The 27,080-nt window shown below is 42.2% G+C and overlaps 1 protein-coding gene across 2 annotated transcripts in view; it reads left to right on the top strand.

The window, feature by feature from the left end:
• Nucleotides 1-27,080, top strand: part of shank3a (SH3 and multiple ankyrin repeat domains 3a) — a 175,690-nt gene that overhangs the window by 139,182 nt on the left and 9,428 nt on the right. The window contains exons 17-26 of one of the 2 annotated variants that reach the window (XM_062390464.1): nucleotides 13,999-14,074; nucleotides 16,777-16,859; nucleotides 18,157-18,281; nucleotides 18,581-18,716; nucleotides 22,308-22,388; nucleotides 22,565-22,588; nucleotides 22,979-23,106; nucleotides 23,306-23,411; nucleotides 23,868-24,394; nucleotides 24,751-26,837. In XM_062390464.1, coding sequence (XP_062246448.1) covers nucleotides 13,999-14,074; nucleotides 16,777-16,859; nucleotides 18,157-18,281; nucleotides 18,581-18,716; nucleotides 22,308-22,388; nucleotides 22,565-22,588; nucleotides 22,979-23,106; nucleotides 23,306-23,411; nucleotides 23,868-24,394; nucleotides 24,751-26,837 — 3,373 coding nt within the window. The remainder of the gene's footprint in view (nucleotides 1-13,998; nucleotides 14,075-16,776; nucleotides 16,860-18,156; nucleotides 18,282-18,580; nucleotides 18,717-22,307; nucleotides 22,389-22,564; nucleotides 22,589-22,978; nucleotides 23,107-23,305; nucleotides 23,412-23,867; nucleotides 24,395-24,750; nucleotides 26,838-27,080) is intronic. The other variant, XM_062390465.1, reaches the window with a different exon arrangement.

The following is a 27,080-nucleotide window of genomic DNA, read 5'->3' as shown; positions in this document are numbered from 1 at the left end:
TGAGCCTGAAGTTGAATTTCAGATGTTTAATGAGAAGAAAGCAACCATGTAATAGTTTGCACTCTTAATAAAAGGGAGCTTCTTTTCCTTTGCCCAATAATTCACAGAGTATTGACCGAAATACAACTTGGCTTATTAAAATGATTATTTTCCAAATGAGAAATCAATATGTAATTTCAGTTGTAGATTAGTTGATGTATTTTGATTTTTCTTTTATCAACCTTGAGAGAAAAAGGAAAAAATCTCAACATTCATTTCTGCTGATGAAATTTGTTAGCTGATGACATCTATCATTGGGTCGTTAAACACTACTTCACAACAGATCCCATATAGTTCTGCAACCAACCATCTAGTAAGCAAACAGATTAATAAAACTTAAACAAATAAAACAGTATAAACGCAGTAGTTTTGTTTAAAGATATTAAACATTTTAAGGATCTATTTTTGGTGAATTATCTTCCATGTTACAAATGTTTGCTGACCATGATGAATCTTCCATCCGTGCAGCTGCGACAGCTTTGAATGAAACCCTGTGTAAACCAGTGGGAGTACATCAGATTAATGTGACCACATCCCCGTTTAGACTGTTGTTTAATTAGCAGATGGCACGTTTCTTCGCTGGGGTCTCAGTTCACCAACATGTGCAGCACTCGCACTGGATTTAAATTCAGTGCAGCATCAAAAACAGCCATATTGAAAAACATCTGGTCATTGTGCACATACAATATATCAGACATAGGACGAGGATACATTTGTCATAAATATCTCTCTGTTCCTTGTGTGTTTCTCATTCATCTCCTGAGAACTATTTCTAGAGCTATTGGGGCATTTTCCCTTTTTAAAGGATTGTTGAGGGATTGAGGTTACCTCAGAGTAGATGTGAAGAGATGAGAAAGGCCAGAATCTCTAAATGCTCCATTTAAATGCATTGTGAGAAAAAGATAGGGGAAGGTGGGAAAGAAAGGGCCAGATAGTGAGGGAGACGGATGGTGGAGCATACTCTAAAGGACAGCAAAGTGGAGACGGCGGAGCGTGTCTTCCAGAGAGGTAGATAGAAATAGAGAGAGTGGAGTGAAATGGCCCTGATATTGGCTGAACTCACTCATAAATCCGGAAAAATTCCGAACCTCATATCTGTTTCTCCAGAATAATAAAAGCGTTGTGTGTCTCTGTCCTGCATCTCCGACACAATGTGGTGTTGTTCAAATTTGATATTAAACTAGGATGTTGTAATCAACATACATTTGTTCTCACTTGGATCAAAGAGGCTCTCAGTTCACCATCCAGACCACCTGACACCTCTACAGTGGGACCTTGTGTTGAGGTCCCACTTTATCATTTTACAGTTGGTTAGATATTTTCAAATCCAAAGTCCTGTTTTATTGTTTCCCGTAATTGTTTACGTAATTTAATCGGATGTAATTTGAGGCTTGCATCATATAGAACCGAGGTAAAATAGGAAGAGACGTGTTTTGTTGACATGTGGCAAAGAATGGCAGAAATCTCACTATAGCTATTTTTTCAGTAAGCCATCTCTTCTTTTATTGGTCCATTCAAATCAGAGGAATTTTACTTTAATATAGAAATAGTCCACCCCAAACCATCCTAATCACAAATACATTACAAATTGAAAACTTCAAGTACTATTACTTTTTGGTGAAAGGCGATTTGATTATAACTCTGTGTAATCACAGAAATGTGAAGTACATAATACCGCACAATATTATGTAAATGTAATTGGAAACATCCTAATTTCTGAATCTACTGAGGCATTTAAAAGCTAATCCCATGCACATCTATGGATTCATCAGCAGTGATAGAAAGGCAAAATAAAACAGGACAACACAACAGACACTCTTGACACACACTGAAACAAACACAGTTGTTTATCTAAAGGCAACCACTGAGGCATCACTGACAGTTAGGGCAAAATGTCTCGGCCTAGTGAAGCAGGAAAGACAGCCCTGTCAACAATTAAGTAACCCAAATACTACTGCTTGCTTTCTCTCTCTCTCTCTCTCTCTCTCTCTCTCTCTCTCTCTCTCTCTCTCTCTCTCTCTCCCCCCCCCCCTCCCCTCCCTCTCATCGCCTCTCTCCCCCCTCTGCCACTGTACACTGCCCATAAGTCATGATTCTGAAAGTGCTATTTCTCTTTATCTCAGTCTGCCTTCATCTATTTCCTCTCCTCCCTGCCAGGTTTGAAAGAGCAATGATAGAAAAGGGAAAAGACAAAAATATTAGGTGATGAAAAAAGCAGTTTTGGTGTTGGGGCAGCAAGTGGGGATCGGAGAAGGCGGCAACAGAGGACAGGGAGTGAAAGAGAAAGGAAGCAGGTGACCACATGAACGAGGCATGCTTCAAATCGTCATTGACTCTCTCGGCTGTTATCTTTCATTACGCTGCTCCTCTCTCTCTCTCTCTCTCTCTCTCTCTCTCTCTCTCTCTCTCTCCCTCTCTCTCCCTCTCTCTCTCTCTCTCTCTCTCTGCACGGCCGGAGCTACCTGCAGCCAGCAGTTCATCTTCCGCTGCTGCTCGAGGGGACAGAGGGAGGGCGGAAAGACAGATGCAAAGTGTAGCTGTCACAGGAAGGAGAAATGGGAAAGAACGGGGCATGAGCGGCTGATGGGGAAAATGAGGGTAAAAGCAAAGGCCATTGATTGAATTCATTAAGAGCACAATGAGTGATGCAGTGGTATAACACTGCTGTTGGCAAATGGCTGATATGCGCTAGTGTTGGGGAAGTGTAGATTTTTTTTAAATCATTGTACTGTTAAAATAATTAATAAATAATAAAATAACAGTAGCACTGTGCCCCTCATACTACTGAGAGTCTATTATGGTTCTAAAAAGCTGTTTAAATCTTTGGATTGAATCTGAACATCTGTACCCACCCTGCGAACATCTCACTGCTTCTCTCACAAACACACTGCACACATGCTGCTGCCCTGTATGTGGGGGTTAATGGAAAATGTTTACTCATGGCAATGGAGGGGATAATGATGTGAGTATTAACTGCTCTTCTCTTTCTAATGATGCTACCATATTGCCAGCGGCCACTCATTTTCAGCAGTAGATCTATTAATCTACATTCTGTCGGGATCATACAGGCCCCCCTAATCGAAAGAGCCCATCCCCTCATGCTGTTAGCTTCCTGATGGAAAAAAAATTTCTACCAAATGTTAAACGAAATATTTTTACCAGCCCTAGATTCCATTATATCAGCGTTCCTTTTTTACTTTGAGTGCCCTGCAGCCTCAGATGTCCTTATAGGACGACCTCCTAGCCCCCCCCACACACACACACAAACCCAGAAACACAGAGCATAATAATGTGTAATTTTTCTCTGCGATCGGATAAGCAATGCTTGATTTCTCAATGGTTTGATATCTTAACAAGCGTGCAAACTTTTATTTCTTTTCTCTTTGTGCTCGTTCACCCGCTCCCCTTACACCGCGGCACAGTTGAATGACTCACAGCCGCATGAATCAGCCCAGTCAGATCCAGCCTGAGCTATTTTTAGCCTGCCCATTAAGAAGTTTTGGAGTGTGTCTGCACTCCTCTAGAATGCTCAAACATCAGTGTTGCTGCGGCAGCTGAGACTGACATGGGCAGAGCAAAGTCGGAGGGTTACGGTGGAGGACAGTGGTAAGGAGGGATGGGAAGATGGAGTAATGGATTGGGGAGGGATCATATAGGAAGTCATCTGGACAAACCTTTGAAGCTAATGAGCGTAGTTTCTGTGTGGGCTTCTTCGTAGTTTGGTTCTTCCCCGTTCATGTCTGAGGTGCAAGGTCAGTAGTTTAATGCTACAATGATGAATCTCAGTCATTATCTGAGCTTAAAATAGTATTTCTATTTTTTGGCACTTTCTCAATAAATTGCACAATTTTTCTTTTGAACATCTTCGAACATTGTCAGCTCATGAGCGACACTGAGAGCGGTATTCTGTAGTTTGTACAATTGAAGCCTAATGAAAACTATGCTATTAAAACATCAGTCAGAGATTTTCTTGACATGGGCAGAGCAAGATTGTTGTAATCTTAATCAGAAAGCCATTCTGTTTCAAGTGAACACAACAGAGGACATTCATACAAAGGCTTGTGACAATATTAACTTAATAATTAATGAGTCATATCACTCTGGGAGAAGAGTGCTCTTGGGGAATTTGGTCAAAGGTACAGATAAAAGAAGATATTCTCAGAGGCAGCCGTGTGGATGCTAGAAATAGAAGAGTAATAGTAAAATAATACATATTGTATATACTGCAAGTTAATATTTGATTTGTGTCTTGGTAGGTGGTACATTTTTATCTAGTTATCGTGGTTAGTTAACATCTTTTTCAGTTGGTCATTTTATCAGCCTTTCCAGTACAGGCCCATTCTTCACCCTTCTCTTACATAACAAATATTCATATTTTCATGGAAGGCCAGTCACACTGATAACATGGAGATAACACCTGCCTCTTCCTTATCACACCTTTTCTCTTTGTTTACTCTGGAGGAGACTGGAAATCTTTTTTATTCCTCCCCTCTTATTCTGTATATTCCTAGAAAGCATGCAGACTTGAGGCTCAAGGGTGGCTGAACTCAGTGGCACTTCAACAGGAGCTGGGAAATGAAATACATTTAATGCATTGCGTTGAATGTACAGGCTTAAACTCATTGTGATTTTTCAATATTATGTATTTTTATTATATTTCATGTATGATGTATGCTATTTGATTCAGAAAACTAGAAAGTTAAAGACTGATTCTGATGTGTTGAAATGAAAAATCCTGAGCCGCTCATTTCATCGAAATCTCAGATATGGTTTTGATCCAGCGTGTCCTCATTCCTCATCAGGCATGCTTGTGCACCAACCGTCACTTTATCTCTTTATTGTAGCAGCAATTCTGCATTTTATGTCCTGTTGTTCAGATTTCTTCAGTAGGTGCTTTTACAGTTCTCAAAGATTAAACTGAGCAAACTCGTAAAAATAAGGGAAACAGAAATGCATTTACCTTTTAGTAAGAAACTACTCTCAGTTAAGTTCTCTCATGGTGCCATCAATTTGTATGTACGGGCCAAGACTGCAAATCACGTTGATAGTGTGTTTAGTCAGTTACTCTCTGGTGGCGACTTGTAAGATACAGAGTGAGTATGCAAATGCTGACATCACAGAGCAGTGTCTGTGTATGGCCATGCAAATTGATTTTCTCTGGCCTTTTTTTACAAGCACATGTCTATGCACATGCACACACTTCAGTTATTGTCTATACTGCGTGTGGAGTCAGCAGTTAAATTAGCATAGCCAACTAATCCATCTCATGAGAAAGAGATAGTGAGTACGGCTTACGGGTTGCAAGACATGTCTCTGGTATTAAGGTTTAGCTGAGTCAGCATTACAGAGGGACAGTTCAAGAGGAGGTCTGCTGTTTAACCCTGAAAAAAGAAATCCACATTAAGTGTCCTACAGTGACACATTGCAAGGTGTTAATGTGTGTGTATGTGTGTACTTGTCATTTGTTGTTTGCAGCAGAGTGATGGCCACTATCTGATACTTTTCATCAGGAGTCAGTGGAGTGTGTTGAGCCATCGCTGGCCCTCTCTCTCTCTCTCTCTCTCTCTCTCTCTCTCTCTCTCTCTCTCTCTCTCTCTCTCTCTCTCTCTCTCTCTCTCTCTCTCTCTCCCTCCCTCCCTCCCTCCTTTCCTCTCTCCCTCTCTGGAGGACAGAGCCGTATCAAATCATAATAGATGGCAATGATATTTGAACAATGAATCAAATCTGTATCAGGTCTCACAGAGGAGCAGAGACATATCACTTCTGACAGGTGCCGCATTGGATGACAGCAGGTCACATGCACTCTCACACACACACGTACACAAAACAAGCACATACACACATGGGCAGGTTTTCTACATTTGTCTCAAAGTGAAGTCTATTTCACAGCATCGTGGTTGCTCTTGCTCACGATACTTACCTGCAGCAGTCGTTCTCTCCAGTATGCTGTCAAAACAGTTGGTCAAATCATTTTGTTTACACTTTGACCGGCCTGACTGAAAACTATAACTGCTGTGGGATGTCACATCACAACATGTCATAACCCACAGAGCAACTTACTCAGCATGATTTATCACCAACGTTTACAACTGTTTCACTCTGCCTCTCTCCATCTTCCTACCAGAATCCCTTTCCCACTTTCCTGAGCAGTTTGGAAAACTTTTGTTTTCAGTTCAGAGATTGTAACTGACAATTTAGTTATTTTGTCTTCGAGAATAGCAATCATGATTTTCCAATGCACGTCAGTTAGAAGCACTTATCTTTCCAAACCTAATCAACTGTCAGAGAGAGACATTCGTGTCTGAACCTTCGCCAACCTGACATTTTCAACGTAACCGTACCGAACCCCAGCCTGACCTGTCCGGAGCCATCAGGCTCAGGTCGGATATCAACAAGCTAATCAGTAAGATTGGAAGAACCTCAGGATGTTGTCACTTTACAGTTAATGATCTGCCAATTGACCACCACAATATTTTTAAAGATAAAGTAATGTACTGTCATACTGCTGAGCTGACAGTGACACATAAAGGAACACATAAGGCTACTGAATTAATCAGTGACATTGATAATTCAGTACATTCAATTCAGCTACAGATACTTATACATTTGTTCCTGTGCTGAACACTCCTACTCTCCTGCACTCTTTCCTTTCCTTGAATATGTATTTTTTTGTCTTAGTGCAACTCAGCTTGTTTTTACCTTGACTCAAAGGCGTGTCATGATAAACATTCCAAGTATTTGAAGAGCTTTTAGAGCAGTTTCTTCTTGTTGTCTGAATTTGACTGAATTATTCAAGGTTTCTTCCACTTTGACAGAGCGGAAGTATTTATAGGCGTTGGTCTCTGCCTCTGAGACTTTAGTCTCTAGGTGAGGATGAGAGTGAGACCAAGCCCAGCTCCAGGAGACAGACAAGTGTCATGGTTGAGGTATACGCTCCTGGTGGAAGTCTAAGGGCGGGAGTTGTAAAGTAAAAAATATGGACTGTTGTCCAGTCATGGTGTCAGATATGCCAGTGCTGTGTAGCAGGAAACACGGCGTTGTAACAGTAGTGAAGGCAGAACGACCGATCTACACATGTCATGAGCTGTATTGGGGTAAGTTGTTCTCTGCACACAATTCTTTGCACTATTCTTATAGTCAGCACACTGAGCAGACAGCTCACTTATAGTCACACTGCATGTAACGTGGTGTCTTGTGGAATATAAACTACTGCCTTTTGTAAATGTGTAAAACTTGCAATATGACTCAGCATAAGGGGAAGTGTAGTAAAAGACATAAGCATAGTGTCTGCAAGCGTACAAACGTTTCTATTTTTAGAAGACGAGGCTGTGCAATACTACAAACTCAAGTGACTGTGACTGAAAATACACACATTAGCCCAGGGGAACGTATCTGACTGCTGTCAAATATAGATTTTACGATTAAGAACTTATCAGAGGGCTTTCCAATCATTTGTCATCTTTCCCAATCATTTCCCTCCTCTTCATCTCCCTGCTACAAATGCAACGCTGTTTTGTTTCATATTGGAACAATGTTATGTTTGTGATGAAGGATTCTTACTCATGCGTCCATTTTAATATAGATATGTCATGATAATCAAACATATCTCATTCCTCAAGTGACCTTCTGTTGCATTTAATGAAATAAGAGTTGGTAGATGTGTGATTTTAACTCGTAACTCTCACACTCGATAGCTTTGATGAACTCTTCTCCTTTAGTGCAGCATTATTATATCTAATCTCATATTCTATTTGATTAAAAGCCTGTCTTCCCAACAGCCCAGTGCTAGCAGTGGCATTATCTTAGTCTGTAGTTTTAACAAAGCATCTTGTTAGATTGTGACTTCTCAGACTCAAAAGAGGTTGTTAAGTTTAAAATCACACTCTCCCTCTCTTTCTCCTCCTTTCTTTGCTTGGCTTGGCAGACACTTAGTCTTGCTATGTGAAAAGGTGCAAGAGAGGAAATTTAAATCCGCTTACATTTACCCGGCATGCAATTTCTTGGGATTGTGTAAATATTGTTGTTTGGGAACTTAAGAAAGAAGCTCACTTCATGTGATGGTTTTACTGTGCTTGTGACTGTTCCCTAAACTTAGTCATGCATTTGATTCATTGTTTATTTGGCTACCCCCAGGGTTAGTAACAGCACAACAGAAGACCAAATTATTCATCTGTGTTCACAGCAGCCAACTATACATGCATTGTTTTAATAATGAGATCAGTCAAAATGATTGCAACCACAATCTGATTTCATGCTTCGTATGGCCCAAAACTAGTTTTCCAGATCAGCAGCGGGTCACAGTAAAACCTGTTCCCTCGTTGAGGAGTTTGGCATTTTGCAGCCTGTTGTCTGCAGCTCTTCATCTAACATTTCCCTGTGGCTGATTCCTCTGTTCTATCGTTTGCTGCAATATTTTGAATTGATGTACTCCTGTGCAGTAATCCATGGCCACTAATATGTAGACACTGTATTATACACTGTTGCAGGTTGGGTTGTGCTCGAAATGGATTTTTTTTTTTTTTTTCACCATGTTCTCCATTTTCCAAATGACCACACTCAAAGGGAGGATGACAAACCTGCTGTCATAAGCCCCTGTAACACAAACCATTCAGACATCGACTGGGAGAGTATGCACTCTGAAATCACACATTGGGGTGTCATTATGCCATCTTACATGGTTTAGTGTAAACAAGCAAACACTGCCTAATAAGGGATCTTCTTAATGATAAAGTAGTGGGATATCTGTTAAAGGGGCAGTAGAGAGAAAGGAGTGGTGGCAATCCATTAAATATTAGCAAAATATGCACGTTTTCAGATTCACTGGAAGAAACGTATTAGGACTTTTTTGCTGGATACAGACTTTTAAACTTTATTGTCATCTACAACCTTCACCCCATGGAGTTGGTTTGTTTCAGCTTAATTTGTTCTCCCTGTATTCCCAGTCTAACATGCTTTGTTTTTTCCTTCACATCTTCCAATGTTTGAGAACTCCCTACTTGCCAGTTAATTAAGTTCCCCTACATTTTTTCTACAGCTTTATCATGTCCATCTATGCAGAAATTGGATTGATTTGAAGATTTAGTCGTGCATCCCACTCACATCAAAGATATTTGCACATCAATGGCGACGCAAATCAATCGGAATTGCATAGAATAGTGAAAAAATTTAGAATAGAATTTTTACACAATTTAGTAAATAAAAAAGGATTGAGATAAATTGCGCCTCCGGAAAAGAAAGATTATATTAACTTCAAGTGATAATGATCTTGTCCTTTTATTTAAGGACAAGCAGAAAATGACTAAGTATCTCGGTATACCCAATATAAATGAAGAGAGGAGAACTACTTGGTTCAGGAGCTTTAACAGGGCACCAGCTGCTTCAGGATTATTTCAGGATATTCATTGGACTGTTTGAAGAACTGCTGCAACAGCTGGCACCCAGCTAAGAATTTCTTCTTCAGTGTTTAGTTTGACAAAGGTCCAGTTTGTTTGTGAACTATCCCAATTGTGCACATTTGGTTCATAAATTATACTTGTGAAATCTTGCATTGACTGAATACTGGTTTGAATTGTTGCAGAGGCCTTTGATGCTGAATTTTATCCAAACCATTGCATTGTTTATTTGAATTCACTATACACCTGCGTATAGTCTTTTATTTTCTATCTGTTGGATTGATTGTCGTTCTCCTATAGTGACCTCTGTCACATTCTGTCCTGCTGTGAGAATGACTGTTTAGAAAATACAAAATCTGAGATAGACAAAGGAATATGAGGAGAGAATAGACAATGAAGACATTGCTCTGTCCTCTGTGCTGCGTGAAAGTGGGTTAGCTCTGTATCCACCTGTATGGTCCAATGACTCCCTGTTGGATCTAGGAAATGACAGGTGCATTGTGTGACAGCACAAAGGAGAAAGAAAGAGAGAATGATTCTGTCGTTCTCTATATACCTTTTTCTTCCACAAGCCAGCATTGTTCAGATTCGTTTAAAAAGTTTTTTAGTATTCAAGGTGTAAGGAGCTTGCAGAGATTACTACTGCCCCTGCTTAGGCTTCTGTTGACCTGGTTAAAATGGTTAAAATGCACAACACGAATGTAATTAGACAGAGAGAAAGTAGACAAGGAAAGGAGGGATGATTGGGGGCTTGGAAGGAAAGAATAAAAAGTCAATGAGGCACACTTGATAAGTGTGTGTGCTTGTGTGAGCCTGTGTACATGTTTGTCTGCAGCTCTTATCAGTGGTAAAACAGCACAGGTTAATTCTATTTATCAGGGTTGTGTGTGTGTTTGTGTGTGTGTGTGTGTTTGTTGTGTGTGTGTTGTCTATGTGATGTGACACTTGCGTCCTTCAAACAAGGGTAGTGAGGGTGGAACAATCTGTCAATGTGAGCTAAAACACAGATGTTTACAGCAGAAGTCTGAGACGTTGCATGTTTAGTAGCAGGAAGAGCGTCAACATTACAGCGTGACATGTAGCTTGATGTGCTAAAAATGACAGCTGTGTTTGCAGCTATCGCCGGAGAGACGAGATTAACAGCTTATTCTCACATGTTTGTGGATGAGTTATCACTTGAAACACATAGAGACACTCAGTAGAGCACGTTCCCCCACCAAGGCACAACAGTCCCCTTAAATTCACTCAAGATGCACCAAATTCCCCACACTCGTAGAAGTCAGTTTCCAGCACCTGATTTTCTCTTTAATAGTGGAGATATTGAAAAATGCCTTATCCTCTACATACTTTAGCTTACATTAGCATTAACAGCTGTTTACCAATCTAATAGAAACGTTGCAAGTTCCCTCACTTCGCAAGAGCTCTCTCCAGCTGAGGAAAACAATGTTTCTATCACTATTTGGGTTCAAGCTGAAGTATGCATGCTTACGAGCCAACCCGCCCATCTCATTACTTCCCAATAGCAAGTCACTACAGCATCCAGTCTTCCCTGAGGAAACCATGCTGCTCAGACAGCATATTAGAAACTCTTGTCTTGTAAATGCAGCGATGGCTGAACTCGGCAAGTGACCGTCACCACCACCCGCTCACAGCAAGAAAACATGTTCTACAGCAGAGATAGCTGACATATTACACCTTTAATGATCTGATGTACATAACTTAAACAGCCTTTAATAATAGTCGGTACACTTTAGTGGGTGTGGGATTGAGGTTATCTGTACCATCTGAGCTCTGCCTTTAGATGCTCCTGGGCTGGAAAAAATAGGTGACAGTTGTGATGAATGACCTGCATTTCATACTATTAGATTGCATCTGTTGTCACAAATCGTAAACACAGATACACACACACATATACTATACGTTCACAAAAATTTCACTCACAATCTCCCAGACTTATCCAACATTTGACTGATTCTCTCTGTCCTCTTTTGAGGTGAGGACATTTTTGTGATGTGTTAGAATGTAGGTGTGTGAGAAAGCTGAGTGACGGCTGTAAAAGACAGACTCTGAATATGCAGGAAAACACCGTCACTCATCTACAACTATCTCTGCAAATAACACCTTTTATTTCATCTTCACTTTGGCAACTAGTGCAAACAAAATGCCACATCTTTCCTCCCACGACTAGATGTAGGGTAACCTTCGATAACACAGAATGAATACCAGCCGGCTCTTAACTCTCTGTTCCCCTTTAATAACACATCTCAGTCCTTTGACACACTTTTGATTCATCTACAATTTGACATGTTTTTTTTAATCTTTTTGAAAGGTGTGGCAGTCATTTCCATGAGTTCACGTTCCATCAATACACCTTTCTACTTCTATTCGCCCATTTCTGGTCGGTGTGCAGCTGTTTCAGTCGTCCAGGTAGTAAAACGTCAGAGCACATTAAAACAATTCACTGGACTTCTTTTGGCATCAGTGAAAGCCGGAGAATCCCTGCCTCATTAGAAGAAGGGGTCAGTGACACCTCTTACTGCATCTGCTGATTACAATGTTGGCATAACATCATTATCTTGGCAGTTTGCCAACACACCTAGAAACCCGGTCGTGTTTGCCAAAAGGAAAAAGCCCTCTGCACAGGTGTTCCCAACTTCATTTATCTCCACAGGGTTTAATTCCTCATCCTACCTAAAAGAAAATACGATAAACAAAAAAGCCAAAAGGAAAGGAAAATGGGACTGCAGGTGAAAGAGGGAGAACCCAGTCTCTCTCTATTAACAGAGTTTAAAGTTAAACGTGAACTTTGTATTTTGGAGCAGATTCCTAATTTCCTTCTGTTGTGTCACCAAGTGACAGTGGACGCAGTCGTCAGGGCTTCAAGTTATCCGCAGCTGACAGTCTGTCAGTCACTCACTGTCAGCTGCACAGGCTAAGGTGGAGCTGAGGAGGCCCGCCACTTCAACTGTGATCACTTACTTTGATCTCTTTTCCTTTTCACTCTTTACGTGTCTTTTTTCCCCATATATACAGGACATCTCAAGCAGTTTGATGTATTACCTTTATTAGATAGCAGACTGTCAGAAGGGATAGGAAACGCAGAAATATGCTACAACAAGACTTATGGTTACATGCAGTTTCTAACATTACCAGCAGGACACCGCTCACTCTCACAGCTTCTCCAAATCGAAGGTTACTGTGTATGAATCCATATGTACAGTACAGATAGATGAATAGGTAGGTCGATCAGTGGGTAGGTAGTTAGGTCTGTGTGTGTTTATTAGCAGTATTTGTTTGTCAGCAGCATCAAAAATACTATTGTTGCTATGAGTTAGGTCTCTGTTGAACCTCTTTATCATCATCAGTATTAGTACTCATGATAATAAGGTATACAATATATATTATAACAATCAAATACATTTTATTTGGAGATAGAGGTGTGATGAACTCAGATAGTAGGAAGGATCGGAAAACAATATATGTGCAACCTCTCTTGTGAGACGCACTTTATGTCCTGTGTTGTGTCACATATGTCTTGATTTGTTTCACTTAGAACTTTTTAAAGCGTGTCCGTGTGACCTGAAAGGGTTTTGGGCTGTGTAGTCAGCAGACTGTTGTTTAGTGGAGGAGCAACGTGTATTATTGTGATGGCGAGAGGGCATCAATCTCTAGCTGCACTCCCAGAGGATAAATCCACCCACATGCTGACAGGAAACTGTGCACATGCACACACATACACACACTATTAATTGTGCTCAACATGAAGTCTAGTCTAGTACACTTCCCACTTCAAAAGAGGCGTTTTAAAGAATTTTGCAATTGATGAACTGTTTCAAATATAGAAAATACCATGGAACAATTATACTCTGGTAGGTTTGGACAAATGAAGTGTGTTAATTATGATTACTTCTCTGTCGTAACTTAATTCTTCTCTGTGATAACTGAATTTGATTTCTGATGACAGTTTAATACTAACGGGTAGAAACACCAGTCACACTTCTGATATTTTTGTGGACTGAAAAGATTTAAGCAAACGTGGAAGTAATTCAGAAAAATAAACTGTGTTCTTTCATAATAACATTTAAAATAGTGCCATTTGAGAAGTTGCTTATTTCCTCTAACACTGCAAGAACCCCATACACCGGGAAATGGGGTTGACCTTCCTTCCAAGACACTGCACTAGCAATTTAAAGTGGTTAATTGCAAGAGAGCCTCTGATATGAAATCATGAGAATAAAAGTTGATGGTATTACGACTCACCATTCTGTGAGTTCAAGACACTTCAGGAAATCAAAAACTGTGTTTTTTTTATTTAACAGCTTATAAATCTTTTCTCTTGAATGTTGAATTTCTCAAAATAATATCAAAATCATGTATATTTGTAAACATAAATAAATCTAAATAAACTACATATAAATTATCTATAACTTAAATACACACTTACTTAGTGTAAAATAAGTTTTTTATGTCTGATGTGAGCATATTATTGGCATTAAGGTATGACGCAGAGCAACTGAAGGTACTGGAGGGTCTGATTAAATTACAATGCTTTTCATTTGTTTTGCAGAGACTCGGGAAGACCGCACCAAGAGACTGTTCAGACACTACACTGTGGGATCCTATGACAACTTCACCTCATACAGGTACAGCCGCTTGCTCTGAGACACTGTGCCACTGCAGTATGCAGGCCATGTGGATTAGTGCATACTGTACTGCACAAACAATGTAGGTCACATTACGTTACCTTAAGAGGGGTGATGAAGCGAATGTAAAAATCAGTTTGAGATCTTTGGAGCTGCTGCCACCTATAGACATCATGCAGCCACTGCACCCAGTTCTAACAGTAAAACAGAATTTCTATTGCATAGCTGTTTAATACTATGTTTTTTCTGTATGTGTCAAAATGTTTGCATTGTGCAAACACAGCCATAACCCTGTGGAATTGGAACATGCACAGTTTTGTGCCTTTTATATCTTTATTTTTCTGCCAGGATTCTTATTGAATTCTTTCCCTGTCTCAAACTGAAATTTATTGTGAGTGCTCCCGCTCCTGTAAATCGGATTTGTTGAGTGAGAGTGGAAAAGCAAGAGCTGTGAGGTTTTTTTTTATAATGCAAATTTTTGCTTTAATGACATGGGATGTCAGACAAGAGTGACGGAGCTACTCTGAGCGAGCATTGTTTCCATCCACTTTCTCTGCTTTTTATGGAATGTCCAGGTTCTAGACAGATTAAATTTAATTTCATTCCCCAGAGCTCTTTGTTTTGTGCAGGCTGTGATTGCTATAGGTAGGTATGTTATGTTCAGAACTGACAGTTAAATAAAATCTTGTCGCCTTCCAGAAGTACAACAGCATAAATGCCACCACATTTAATCATAGAAAGATAGAGCTCTGGAAATTTAAGAGCCAGATTTAACATGAATAATATCTGAGTAAATATATTTGCACATGCTAGCATGAAACCCAGATACTGTAGGACAGTGAGTGAGTTACTTTCTACAATTTCCGAGATGGTATCTGAACTGCAGTCTCAGAAATATCAGAATCACAAATGTCAAAGGACACATTTATTTTCAGGGGAAATTCTTACATCATAGTTTCTCTTCATTGAGTCATGTAGGTGGATAGAGATTCTGAAGGAGGACAGTGAGCGTATTGCATTAATCTGGCATTAGAGCAGAGATGAAAGTCTAGTGGATGAAAAGGTTTGGACAGAAACAAACCATCTTACTGATTCTCAACCAACACAGTTTCTCTGTGCATAACAATTTGTGCAGAAGTGGATAGATAGCTTTTTATGAAAACACACCTTTGGCCTCCCTCCTGCAGAAAGGTTTGTTACGGGTCTCCAGGCTCCAGCAGCAGGAGCTTTGTGTTCCCTTGGTAAGTCTGAGAGAGTGGTGTGTTACTGAGCTAATGGAGACTGCAGCCACCCACTGAGTTGCAACACTTGCCCTCCACACCTGCCTTTGCTGTAACAAGGAATGACATTTAATGGAGAAAATCACAGAATACTACAAAACACTTGTGATGGTGTTCCGGCTGTTAACTGAAAACAGTCTTCTCAGTCCAAGTGTGTTGTGAAGACACACGCAACATAACAGCCACACCATTTTTAAGTAAATGAGAACTGGATTTTAGTCATCTACACAAGAAGGTTGAGATATTCAGGTCACCCTAGTGATATTATATTCTTCATTGAAAATGAAAATTGTCTTTAGCCTTTTTTCACATCCATTTGACTTTAACCCTTTCCTCAATCTACTCCTTTATCAATCATAATATAGATTCAATCTAGAAACATAGATTGTATATAAAGATGAATGACACTATCTAGAAATGAAGCCTTAATGTACAAATGCTGCCAACTTGCAAATTTAGAGTGACTGTCCGTGCGGTAGCCATCAGGGGATGGTGCAGCAGAATCGAATCAGTCTGAGCTATCAATTATTACTTTTTACAGAATTTTCATAGCATCAAAGTGAATAAAAGCAAATTTACCATAAGAAACACCCTTTTTGTTCTACTGGTTACATTTACTACAATGCTTTTTTGGTACATGTACTTAGACCTTTTAATTTGGTACATGTCCAATCCACTAACATAGAGGAGATGGCGTTCATTACCTGTTTTGCAGCGAGCCACCAGGTGGAGATCAATATGCTTTGGTTTTACTTTTAGGGAGCCATCCATCTTTATATACATCTTTCTTCTCCTCACACAACCAGCCATCATGCTATTTTGAATGCTTTACTAACACTGATTTGGTTTTGGCTGCCAGACTTAAAATCAATTAACAGCTTTTACCTCTCAACACTCAATCAGACAATGATGAACTGCTAACCTTCTTTTGCCTCTTATTCCCTTCATCATTAGTCAGGGAATAATATTGCACAGAAGCTATCTCTGTCAGTTTCTTTAGCAGGAGCCTTTAACACCCTCCTCAGCTGCAGTCTCATCTGAAGGATCAGTTGGAGGATTGATTCACTCTTCTCAATCACGAGGAATCCCTCTTTCGCCTGCTCGCTTTCTCTCACTCTTGTTTCCTGTTGCTATACCTCTCTCTGACTCTTTCTCACAATAACCTCTGTGAATCCTGAGCTTTGGTGTCATGGCTTGGCTTTTAACTTGATTGGTTAACAGGAAAGGTGTGTGTGTGTGTGTGTGTGTGTGTGTGTGTGGGGGGGCTTCTATCTCCTTTTTCTATCTAACTTTTCAACCCCCACGGACTGACCCTCTTTACTCTCCTGCTCAACCTCTCGCCCCTCACTATCAGCTTGTGTGTGTGTTTGTGGGTATGGTGTTGGATTCATACCTGTTCTCCCTCTTCTCTCTCCTTCACAGCGACTATATCATAGAGGAGAAAAATGCTGTTTTGCAGAAAAAAGAAAATGAAGGATTTGGCTTTGTTTTGCGAGGAGCCAAAGGTGAGCTATACACACACATACACCCTATGCACAAACACACACCTTGAAAAAGTCACTTTCAATATATCTACCTTTTTCTACATTTGTCTGAGTTTTGAACTAAGAAGTAGCTCATTGTTCTGACTCACCAACTGTGAGTCTCTTGATTGTTACTGTGTGAGTCAACAACACGACCAGCTTCTGTCAACACTCTGCTTGTTTACTTACAGTAGATGCACTCAGGCTTCTCTCTCTCTCTCTCTTTCTGTGTTTGTGCTGTGTTTGTGTGTGTGGCGTCATCCTTGGCTGAGCTGTCAGCTAGCTGTCCCATCTGTTCCCCGCACATGGCGTTGAGCTTTACGAGACACTCTTCTCCTTACTCTCCTCTCTCATTTCATCGTTCCTTTGTCTATCTTGTTTTTGTTCCTCACTGCTCTCCTCCACCTCCGTCATGTCCTTCCTTTCCATTATGCTCTCAAAAAATATTTTTACATCATCACTTTCTTACCTTCAGCATTTTTATCTCCTTACTCATCTCCATCTCCGCAAATTAATTTTACTCATGCACGTGCCCGCTCCCCTGCTCGGGATGGTTACCACAGCAACCCCTTCTCAGGCACCTTGCCGGGAGTCTGTTACTCCTCCATAACTCACTGCCATGGATCCTGTCTCACACTGTTCCCTTTACCCACTCTGTCTTTTACTCCCCACTAACCTTAAACACACACACACACACACACACTCACTGCAGTGGTCCGTTGAGCACTCATGTGTCAGTGATTTTGTTGGATTCGCTCCAGAATTAAATGGAGTTTGTAGTAGCGCGTTCATGAAGTGTGATTGTGCACTGTTTGCGTGCATGTTTGTATTTTGTTAAAACATGCATGAAGCTGTGGACATGTGCGCATGCTTACCGTGGCCCTGCTTAAATCAATGATTGTTGATAAATGACTGTTCAGGTGCAGCAGGCCACAGTTGCACCTCTAATTCTAATGTTCCCGTTTAATACATTCTAACATCTTTAGTATTTATTTATATATTTATTATTAAACTAAACACAACATATTAATCAATAAATTATTATTTGGTACAGATGAAAGGGAACTTTTGTGGAATAATTCATAGCCTAGGAAATAAAAACTGAACATTCTTAAACTGATAGCAAACATTTTTCAAATATTCTCTGCAACTGCAATTTATTTTCTGTTTATGATCGTTTGGTAGTCATTTAGTGAAGGAACAAAAATGACTCAGATGGAAGCAATAGATTTTAATTATCTGTTCCGGGTTGGGTTTTCCCCTGTGTGTTTGTTCTCAGCTGAGACGCCCATTGAAGAGTTCACTCCGACCCCAGCATTCCCTGCCCTGCAGTACCTGGAGTCTGTGGATGTGGAGGGGGTGGCCTGGAGGGCTGGTCTGAGGACAGGAGACTTCCTCATTGAGGTAATTAAGGACAGCTCCTCACCTGCTTTTTAATCTCATGGATGAACACACTGGTAATGTCGATGAATGCAGAGGGGAAACTAACAAGTGCAGGAAGCTGCAGTCCTGTAGTGCTGCTGATGTTGTGACGACTTGTCCCTTCTGTGTCTCTGCAAAGAGGCACATGATGTCTAATCGTGTGAAGCATCTCACCTTGACTGTCTAGACTTTGGTAGCTATGGTGCTTTACTGTCAGCAGCTCTCCAGGAAACAAGGTTAGACTTGTGTCAGCATTTCTCATTCTTTGTGTTTTCTCTCAGGTAAATGGGGTGAATGTAGTGAAGGTGGGCCACAAGCAGGTGGTGTCCTTAATCCGGCAAGGGGGCAACAGGCTGCTGATGAAGGTGGTGTCTGTCACACGCAAACCCGAGTCTGAAGAAGTCATTCGTAAAAAAGGTAAAGACCAGTGGGATGAACCAGCTCCTCTGTATCCTCCCTTTACAAAAGGTCAATACTTAATTCATATTCTCCCATGTTTATGTGTCTTTAAAATGTAATACATCTTTACATATCTATTGGTTTTCCATCTCAATAACACCCACATCTCAGGATGTCTCAGATATTTGTTAATGGATTTTTTTATTGTTTAAATGGAGACAAGTTATTCATGTATAAAATATGTATGCCTCAATTTTCAAGGTGATTTCAGCCACGATCATCTCTGCTGTAGATTCATGTGGTTTCCATGTCAACCACGTCTCACCATTACTCAGCTCCCACACAGTCCTGCCATTCTGACCGCAGGAGGGAGGGAGGGAGTGAGTGAGTGAGTGAGTGAGTGAGTGAGTGAGTGAGTGAGTGAGTGAGTGAGTGTGTGTGCGCTATGATACAAAGACTGTTAAATGGGTTTGACCTAGTTTCAGAGGGACAGTACTGTATCAACTCAATCTTTCTTTAGGCCCTTCTCCATCTTTAGCGATTTCTTCTCCACCTGACTGTCTGTCCCTCACCTCTGTTGTCTTATAATCGTTTCTTAGTTTTATAATTTCTTGACATGACTGATGCCTGAACATACACAAAAAAATCTTAACTGAGGATCCACTTACCGGCTTTTTATTTTAGCCTTGACCTACAGCTCACATTAACCGTCCTCCTAGAACTGAAATTGCTCAGTTGTCAGTTGTCAGTTGAAGTAAAGTAAAAAGTTTAACATTTTTATTTCACACTTGACAGAGTCAGAAGAAACAATGAATACATAAATTTCTGTTCAGCCAACAGCTGCTTAGCTTAACACAGAGACGTCAAACAGGGGAACAGCTAGCATGGCTCATCTCTGAAGGTAGACTAATTAAAGATGTTTTATATGTGCTTTTTAAAAACAGAATGTAAAAATGACAACACATTGTTTATGGTGGTTAGGTGCCAGACATTTCTTGACTCTGACTAGTTGCCAGGCAACCAGCAGACTCCAAGTCTCTAGTTGCTAGATTCTACACAGAAATAGTTTTCCACATAATCTCAGAAATCTAAACATGATAAAAAATCCAGTGAGCGTCGGTTCTGCGTACAGAAAGGTCGGGTTGATGAGAGAGATCCGAGGAGAACAGTCAGACTGCCAGGAGCTGACAGAGAAGCCAAAGTAACTCAGATAACCTTTCACAACTGTGTTGAGCTGGAAAGCATCTCAGAAACATGTTGAACTGAAAACTGGAGAAATGTGGCCTTGTTGAATGAATCTGGATATCTGACACACAGATGGTCGGGACAGAATTTGGCGTCAACAGCATGAATCTATGGACCCACACTGCCTTGTGTCAACAGTCCAGGCTGGTGGTGGTGGTGTAATGATGTGGGGAAAGTTTTTGTTTTCTTAGTTTGTATTGTGCATTGTTCAATTTATTGATACACGGATGTCTTATCTTGTAATGGCTACTTCCAACATGATAATGCAGAGTGTCATAGAGCAAAAAGTCACCTTGAGTTCAGTGTACTTCAGTCAGTGGCTTCTTCAGACACCAGATATTAATCTAATAGAAAACTTTGGGATGTATCATGAAGAGTTGAGGCTGTTTTTAGAGCAAAGGGAGGAACCAATATTAATACTGTGTTCCTAATAAAGCACTAATTGCGTACCCAAAGTGTTGATTTATACACATAATTGTTTTCAGTATATACAGGTGGTTGTGCAGTGTAACACCATTTGGGTATATCCTGTTAAACTATATGAAAATATGTTTGTTTAATTGCATTTATTTCAAGTGGTTTAGCTCTAACTAGTCGTCTATGCCAGTTCCTTTTGTCTTGTTGTCTTCCAAAGTCATTGTCTTTTGGCCTCCATTGAAGCCTTTCTCTACTTGTGTCTAAGCTGCTGAGTCCTCAGGCATTTGGTCTGAGGTGGAATGACTGAGGCTGATTGAAAAGACAGCATTAATAAGATCCTCTTTTGTGACGGGCAGATTCAAGTGCTGAGACACAGACAGTGCAAACAGCTGGAGACAAGATGGAGTGTGTTTAGTGTTTCAGAGCTGAGGGAGAAAGAGATTCTCCACTCGTGTCTGAAACTTGCTAAGCTGTGTTGAACACCCTCTCCCCTTGCACCTCTCCTCCAGTGGGACACATTCTGCACCCAGACGCATGCTCACACACTCTCACACGCACACAAGCAAACACACTCTCTGCACCATGTGAGCCCTCACTACTGCCACCGTTGCCATGGTGACTACAGTGCACGTTTGAATTAAGCATTACATTTCAGCAAAAGCATCTCTCTCTCTCTCTCTCTCTCTCTCTCTCTCTCTCTCTGTGTCTTCATCCTCCTCCATCTCCTCTACTCCCTGCTACTGTACCAGACTGTGCAGATTGGTGATGAATTGAAGATGTTTGATATGGACTTTACCCGGGATGGCGTATGTACACTAGATTTTCAGTTGCTGACAACAGCAGGATAGTGGGGCTCTGGCAAGGCGCTAGGGCATCTGTGGGATTTAGAGATCTATCGCTCCACATTGGTGCATTGTTAGCTGGTCGAGCATGGATAGAGCGACCTGATCTAGTTTTTGTGTTGTCTGGGAATTGATAAGAAAGTTAGGTTTGTTAAAGCATGCACAGACTGCTGTTGTTTGAGGCTTTATGATCACGTTCACCTGCATGGCATTACATTTGTACTGCAGACTGAACATGCTTAAGTACTTGACTGCATTATTTTTTTATTTGGTTGATTACAGCGTTTACTGTGACCTAATTAAAACCTGTAACTGTAGTTTACACTTGCAACAAACATTTGGTGCTTAACTGCTGTGAGTGGGCTGAAACCAGCCCAGTTGCTTTGTGTGTATCATATGATTTCGAGGCTCCAATGAGCTTTGGGGTGTAAAGTCGGCAGCTGATCAGTTCTTTTAGCTGTTGAATCTATAGTCATCTCTTCGTCTGTCAGCCCTCCTCATTATGATCTCCCTCAGGGAGTTTTCTCTGTGTATCTGCATATGGTCCTACATGTGGTAGGATATGCATGTGTGTGTGTAAGACAGTGTGTGAGTGTTTCTGTCTGATGCACACCTGCTTAATTCCAGACAGGCAGCATATTAAAAGTAAAATGGACGACTTTTTCCCTTTCCTTGCCTCACTCATTTTTTGCACTCTGCCTACTGCAGTGGACAAATTCAGTTCTGTGTGTGAGTGGAAGATTCAGAAAGCCAGGGATGTTACAGAGAGGACTGAGCTGTACATTTACTGCCTCTGGGCTCCTCAGCAGAGAGGAATTCTTGCAGCACAAAGACTAAAAAACTGAAATACTTGGAGACAGACTGACAATTTAAAGGCGCTGGACCAACATAGAACCAAACATGAAGAAGTTGAGCTCCAATCGTAGCCTGAACAAGGTCTTAACTAAGTGCGAAGCGTCCAGTTCATCTGAGTTTGATCAGATCAAAGCAACCAAGACGGGTTGGGCCGGTCGTCTGGGGGACGCCAAGAGAGCACTGAGCCGCAAAACCAAAGGATTTTCATCCCCCTCAACTTCATCCTCAACACCATGCCTTTTCTCCGCAGCTCCCCCTCCACCTAAAAGAGCTCCTAGCACCACCCTGACACTGCGCTCCAAGTCCATGACCGCTGAGCTCGAGGAACTGGGTGAGTGCCAGAGAGCTGGCATCCAAACTCTGCATTCTGCTCCTCCTTTTCTTTCACAGTTCTGCTTTTCCCTTGTAATTAGCTTGGTGTGTCTCCTAACTTTTAGCATAGTCACTTCTGTTGGCTTGTTCTTGTCATTTTCCCTCCTCTGCTGACGCTATCTTTTTCCCACCAAGCTTCTGCTCGGAGGAGAAGAGGAGGTGAGTCTGAGGCAAGAAATTGTCACCCCTCTGATCGTCATAATAATTCATCACTGCTGTTTCAATTTAAGCAGTGTTAGTCAGAACAGAAGAGCAGAACACTTGAAACATGTGGCCTCTTTCCCCACTTTCTCTCTTTTTCTCTCTGTGCCTTTTTCATCTCGTAGTACTCTCCTAGTGGTCATCAAGGACACACATTGAGATGAATGATATGTGGTACAATACCACAGAGCATGACATCACATTGTAGTGTATAGCTAGATTTAGTAGGCTTCTTTTTAATCACAGTTCACTTTAATTCTCTGTGTTACCCTTTCAGAAATGACAGCAGAATGCTTCTGTGGGCTTAATGTGTTGGTATTTAGTTCTGCCTTATTTCCTCCTCAATAGAGAGACTAGACGAGATGTTGGCATCCCAAGAGTCTATGTTACGTTCTCAGCCCTTGGAGGCAGATTACAGAGCAGCCACTGTCAAACAACGGCCTACCAGCAGGAGAATAACACCAGCAGAGATCAGTGTGAGTGCACCTACACACAGCACACTGGCAGACTGCATGTGCCATTATGCTAATATACAAACACATGACCTCAAAAGACCTGAGCCACATCACATGCAACACTGCAGGCATGTCTGCATGGACTACTGCATATTCGAAACAGTTTCTGAAGCTTTTTTAAATAATTATAATTGACTTTAATTACTTTTTTGTGCCGCAGTCACTGTTTGAGAGGCAGGGGATGACTCTACATGGAGGTCTTCACCCGGGCATGGAGAGAGGTCACATACCACTACCAAAGGGGATGTCCAGGACCAAGTCTTTTGGTAAAACTATCACCCATCCTGTACATATTCAAATAAGGTGAATGATAGTGTATCTTATGTACAGTATGCTCATAGGTCATATTTTCACATATAGATAATATTAGATAAATTGCATCACTACAACCACATTGAACAACATGTAGACAGCAGCAGAACAGAGGTTGTATCCGCACTCCAATCAATCCCCTTTAAAGTACCTATTCCTATATCAGGAATAACATTCTAAATAAGTTTAATAAGACAAAATTAAGAATTACATGTTTATTATTTAGCAATGTATAGCTTGTTTTGAAATACATAATATATTAACTCAAAGAATTAACAGATTAACAAATGGATGCATTCCAGTGTATTTTACATGAAGCTGTGGACCTGCTGGGCTTGTGTGAAATGGTACTTTTTCGTGAGCTTACACTCCATCACCAGATGATCTTTGCTTTAAATCCCCTTCATCAGGTGCCACTGAGGAGGATCGACTGTCTGCCCTGGCAGGCGAGCACCGATTTCCCCGTAGTTCCTCTATGACAGACAGCCTCCGAGACCACTCGCAACCCCATCCCATCCCGCCACCTCCACAGACAGCACCTCCTCCTCCTCCTTACTACATAGACACTGGTCCTCCCCCAGCCTTTTGCCCCCCTCCTCCCCCATCTAGGACTCAAAGTCAGGGCCATGAGCCTGGAGGACGCTCCAGCTTCAAGCCCACCTCCTTGGACCTGCCTTACGAGGCTGCTCAGCGGCAGGCCACACACTTAGAGAGACAGAAAAAAGCCCGCTCCATGATCATCCTCCAGGACTCTTCCCATCTACCCGTAGAACCTACAGAAATCCCCCGACCCTCTGTTGCTACTCCACCTGAGCGCATCAAAAGGAAGGGTCGGGTTATTGACAACCCTTATGCTAATGTGGGTCAATTTAGTATTGGACTGTACACACCTACCAAGCCCCAGAGGAAGAAAAGTCCCCTGGTAAAACAACTACAGGTATGTTGCATGTTTGGTATGATTTCCAATTTAAAGGTCAAGTGTGTAATAGTTCGGTGAATGGGATCTATTGGCAGAAATTTAATATAAGACAATACTGTGTAATAACCTAAATTGTAAGAATTGTTGTTTTCTTTACCCCAAAATTTGCTCTTTACATTTACATCGGGAGCTGGTCTTCCTTACGGCCCTCTCTTTCATGCTAGGAAAAGGGAGGGTGAGGTGAGGGGTATTCAGCTGCAATATGCAACTTCACCACTAGATCTCACTAAATCCTATACACTGAACCTTTAATTTTGAGTACTAAGGATCTTTTGACCTTTACATGTCTGGTTAAATTTGTTTTACTACTGCAGGTGGAAGATGCACAAGAAAAAGCTAGTTTGGCCTTAGCTGCTGCCCACTCCAGAGACAGCTCACCCTCAGGACGACACCAATATACCCATGGGCATACACACACCAGCCGTGCAGACTACTACCAGCAGCAGCTGATGGCAGAGCGAGAACGTTTGCGTGCCCAGGGAGAGATGATGTTTCAGGGTAAGGGCCCCTTTGCTGCAGCAATTGCTGGAGCAGTAAAAGATCGTGAGCGCCGCCTAGAAGAACGGAGGAAATCCACAGTCTTCCTTTCTGTTGGTACCATGGAGGGGGCATCTTCCACCAGCTGCGATGCCCCCTCTCTGACTCAGTCTCACTCCATTGATGAGCGATTGCTCACCAGAGAGCTGGGTCACCTGCCTCCGCCTGCCTTGGCCCTGAGCCCCTCACCTAGTGGGACCACTTTCATTCATCCGCTCACAGGAAAACCCCTCGACCCAAACTCACCACTTGCTCTTGCGCTGGCCGCAAGGGAGAGGGCACTGACCCAGTCCCCAACTAGCAGCCCAGAGCCTAGGACTAAACAGGAGCGGGTAGGCCAGGGCATAATATTCATTGACGCTCAGACCAAAGAGTCTCCACATGAAGGGGCACCTACATCTCCCCCTTTCTCTCCCAAAAACACCAAGGCAGCAGGGTATGGAGTTGGAGCCTCCCCAGCATCCATTTTAGTTCACCAGCCTACTAAGCAGTGGGCCCCCTCACAGTCACCTGTATCGTTTCGGCAGGAGATGGAGGCCAGAGTAGAGGAGAGAAAGGAGGAGAAAAGACTAGAGGATAAAAAAAGTATGTTGATCAGTATTATGGATACATCGCAGCAAAAGACAGCAGGACTCATTATGGTTCATGCCACCAGTAATGGCCAGGCTGTTGGGGTAGGCTCAGAAATAGAACAGACCCCTGCCCCTGCTTCAATTGAGCCCAGCAAATCTCCAAGTCCACGGGCTAAATCTCCCAGTCCCACAGCCTCCCAGCCCAAGCTCCTGCCTCAAACTCAGCATCCTGCAAGTCCTGCCCAAGACAAGAGTCTGGTTCAGGGAAGCTCCGAGGAAGATGTGGATCCGTACACAGTGACACTGCCTCCTGTAATTTTGTCCTCAAGTGATGAGGAAACAAGAGAGGAGCTACGGAAGATTGGAGTCGTTCCACCACCAGATGAGTTTGCTAATGGGCTACTGGCACGGGCAAAGGAGACTCCAGTGTCCCCAGCTAAACCTGCCACCCCTCCCACAGCCCCTGCAATACCAACATCCCAAACTCCCTCTACCCCAACAACCCCGACTGTGACCCCCACCCAGCATCAGGCTCCCAAGCCCCCACCACCACCCAGTGCAGCAGCTGTCTCAGGGAAGACCTTTTACCCTCGGGAGCCCCCACCGGTGGGCGAGTCTGGCTCTGCGGCCGACTCAGGCGTGGAGGAGGCTGACACGCGCAGCTCAAGTGACAGAGAGCGAGACCACCATCTCGAGACCACCAGCACCGTCTCCACAGTTTCCAGCATGTCCACGTTGTCCTCAGAAAGCGGCGAGCCTGCCGACACTCACACCACCCATACCTCCTATGCTGAAGGACAGACTTTTGTGCTCGACAAGCCGCCAGTGCCTCCTAAGCCTCGACTTAAGTCCCAGATAGGTGGCAGTAAAGGCCCTGTCACCTTCAGGGACCCTCTGCTGAAGCAGAGCTCTGACAGTGAGCTGCTGTCACAGCAACAGGCTGCTGCCTTGGCTGCTGCCGCGGCAGGAGGAGCTGGGCTCCCCTTAGGTGGTTCAGCCTCAGTGACTGGACTAGGTCCCACCAAGCCGCGCTACCTCTTCCAGCGGAGGTCCAAGCTATGGGGAGACCCAGTGGAACCCCGTGGGCCAGGAGTGGGGCTAGGTATTGGGAGTTTGGGTAATCTTGGTGGGCTCGGACTGGGGCTGGGTGCAGATGAGGGAGCAAAACCATCTGTTATAGGGGAGCTCAGTTCACGACTCCAGCAGCTAAATAAAGACACTAGATCACTAGGAGAGGAACCACTGGGCGCATCACTTGACCCAGGGAGGAAGTCACCTGTCGCAGGTGCCAGGTAAGAACAAATCAAGTCAAATCTTCCGCAAAACTGGGTTTAACTCTGAGTGATGGAACAAATGGTTGCGTCGACTGATAATAATAATTAATTACTTTTTTGATTGCTTTTTACAATCCAAAAAAGCAGTTCAAGTGCCAAATCTCAGAGACAATGATTTTTAATTCATTTCAATTTAAATACTTGACACTAAGTTAAATATTTCATTACTTTATGCCTACTTGCAATACAAGTTTATTTGAT

This window comes from Platichthys flesus, chromosome 6 (assembly GCF_949316205.1).
Source record: "Platichthys flesus chromosome 6, fPlaFle2.1, whole genome shotgun sequence".
Taxonomy (NCBI): domain Eukaryota; kingdom Metazoa; phylum Chordata; class Actinopteri; order Pleuronectiformes; family Pleuronectidae; genus Platichthys; species Platichthys flesus.
The sequence above is the reverse complement of the archived record's forward strand: the minus strand, read 5'-3'. Positions and strand labels throughout refer to the sequence as shown.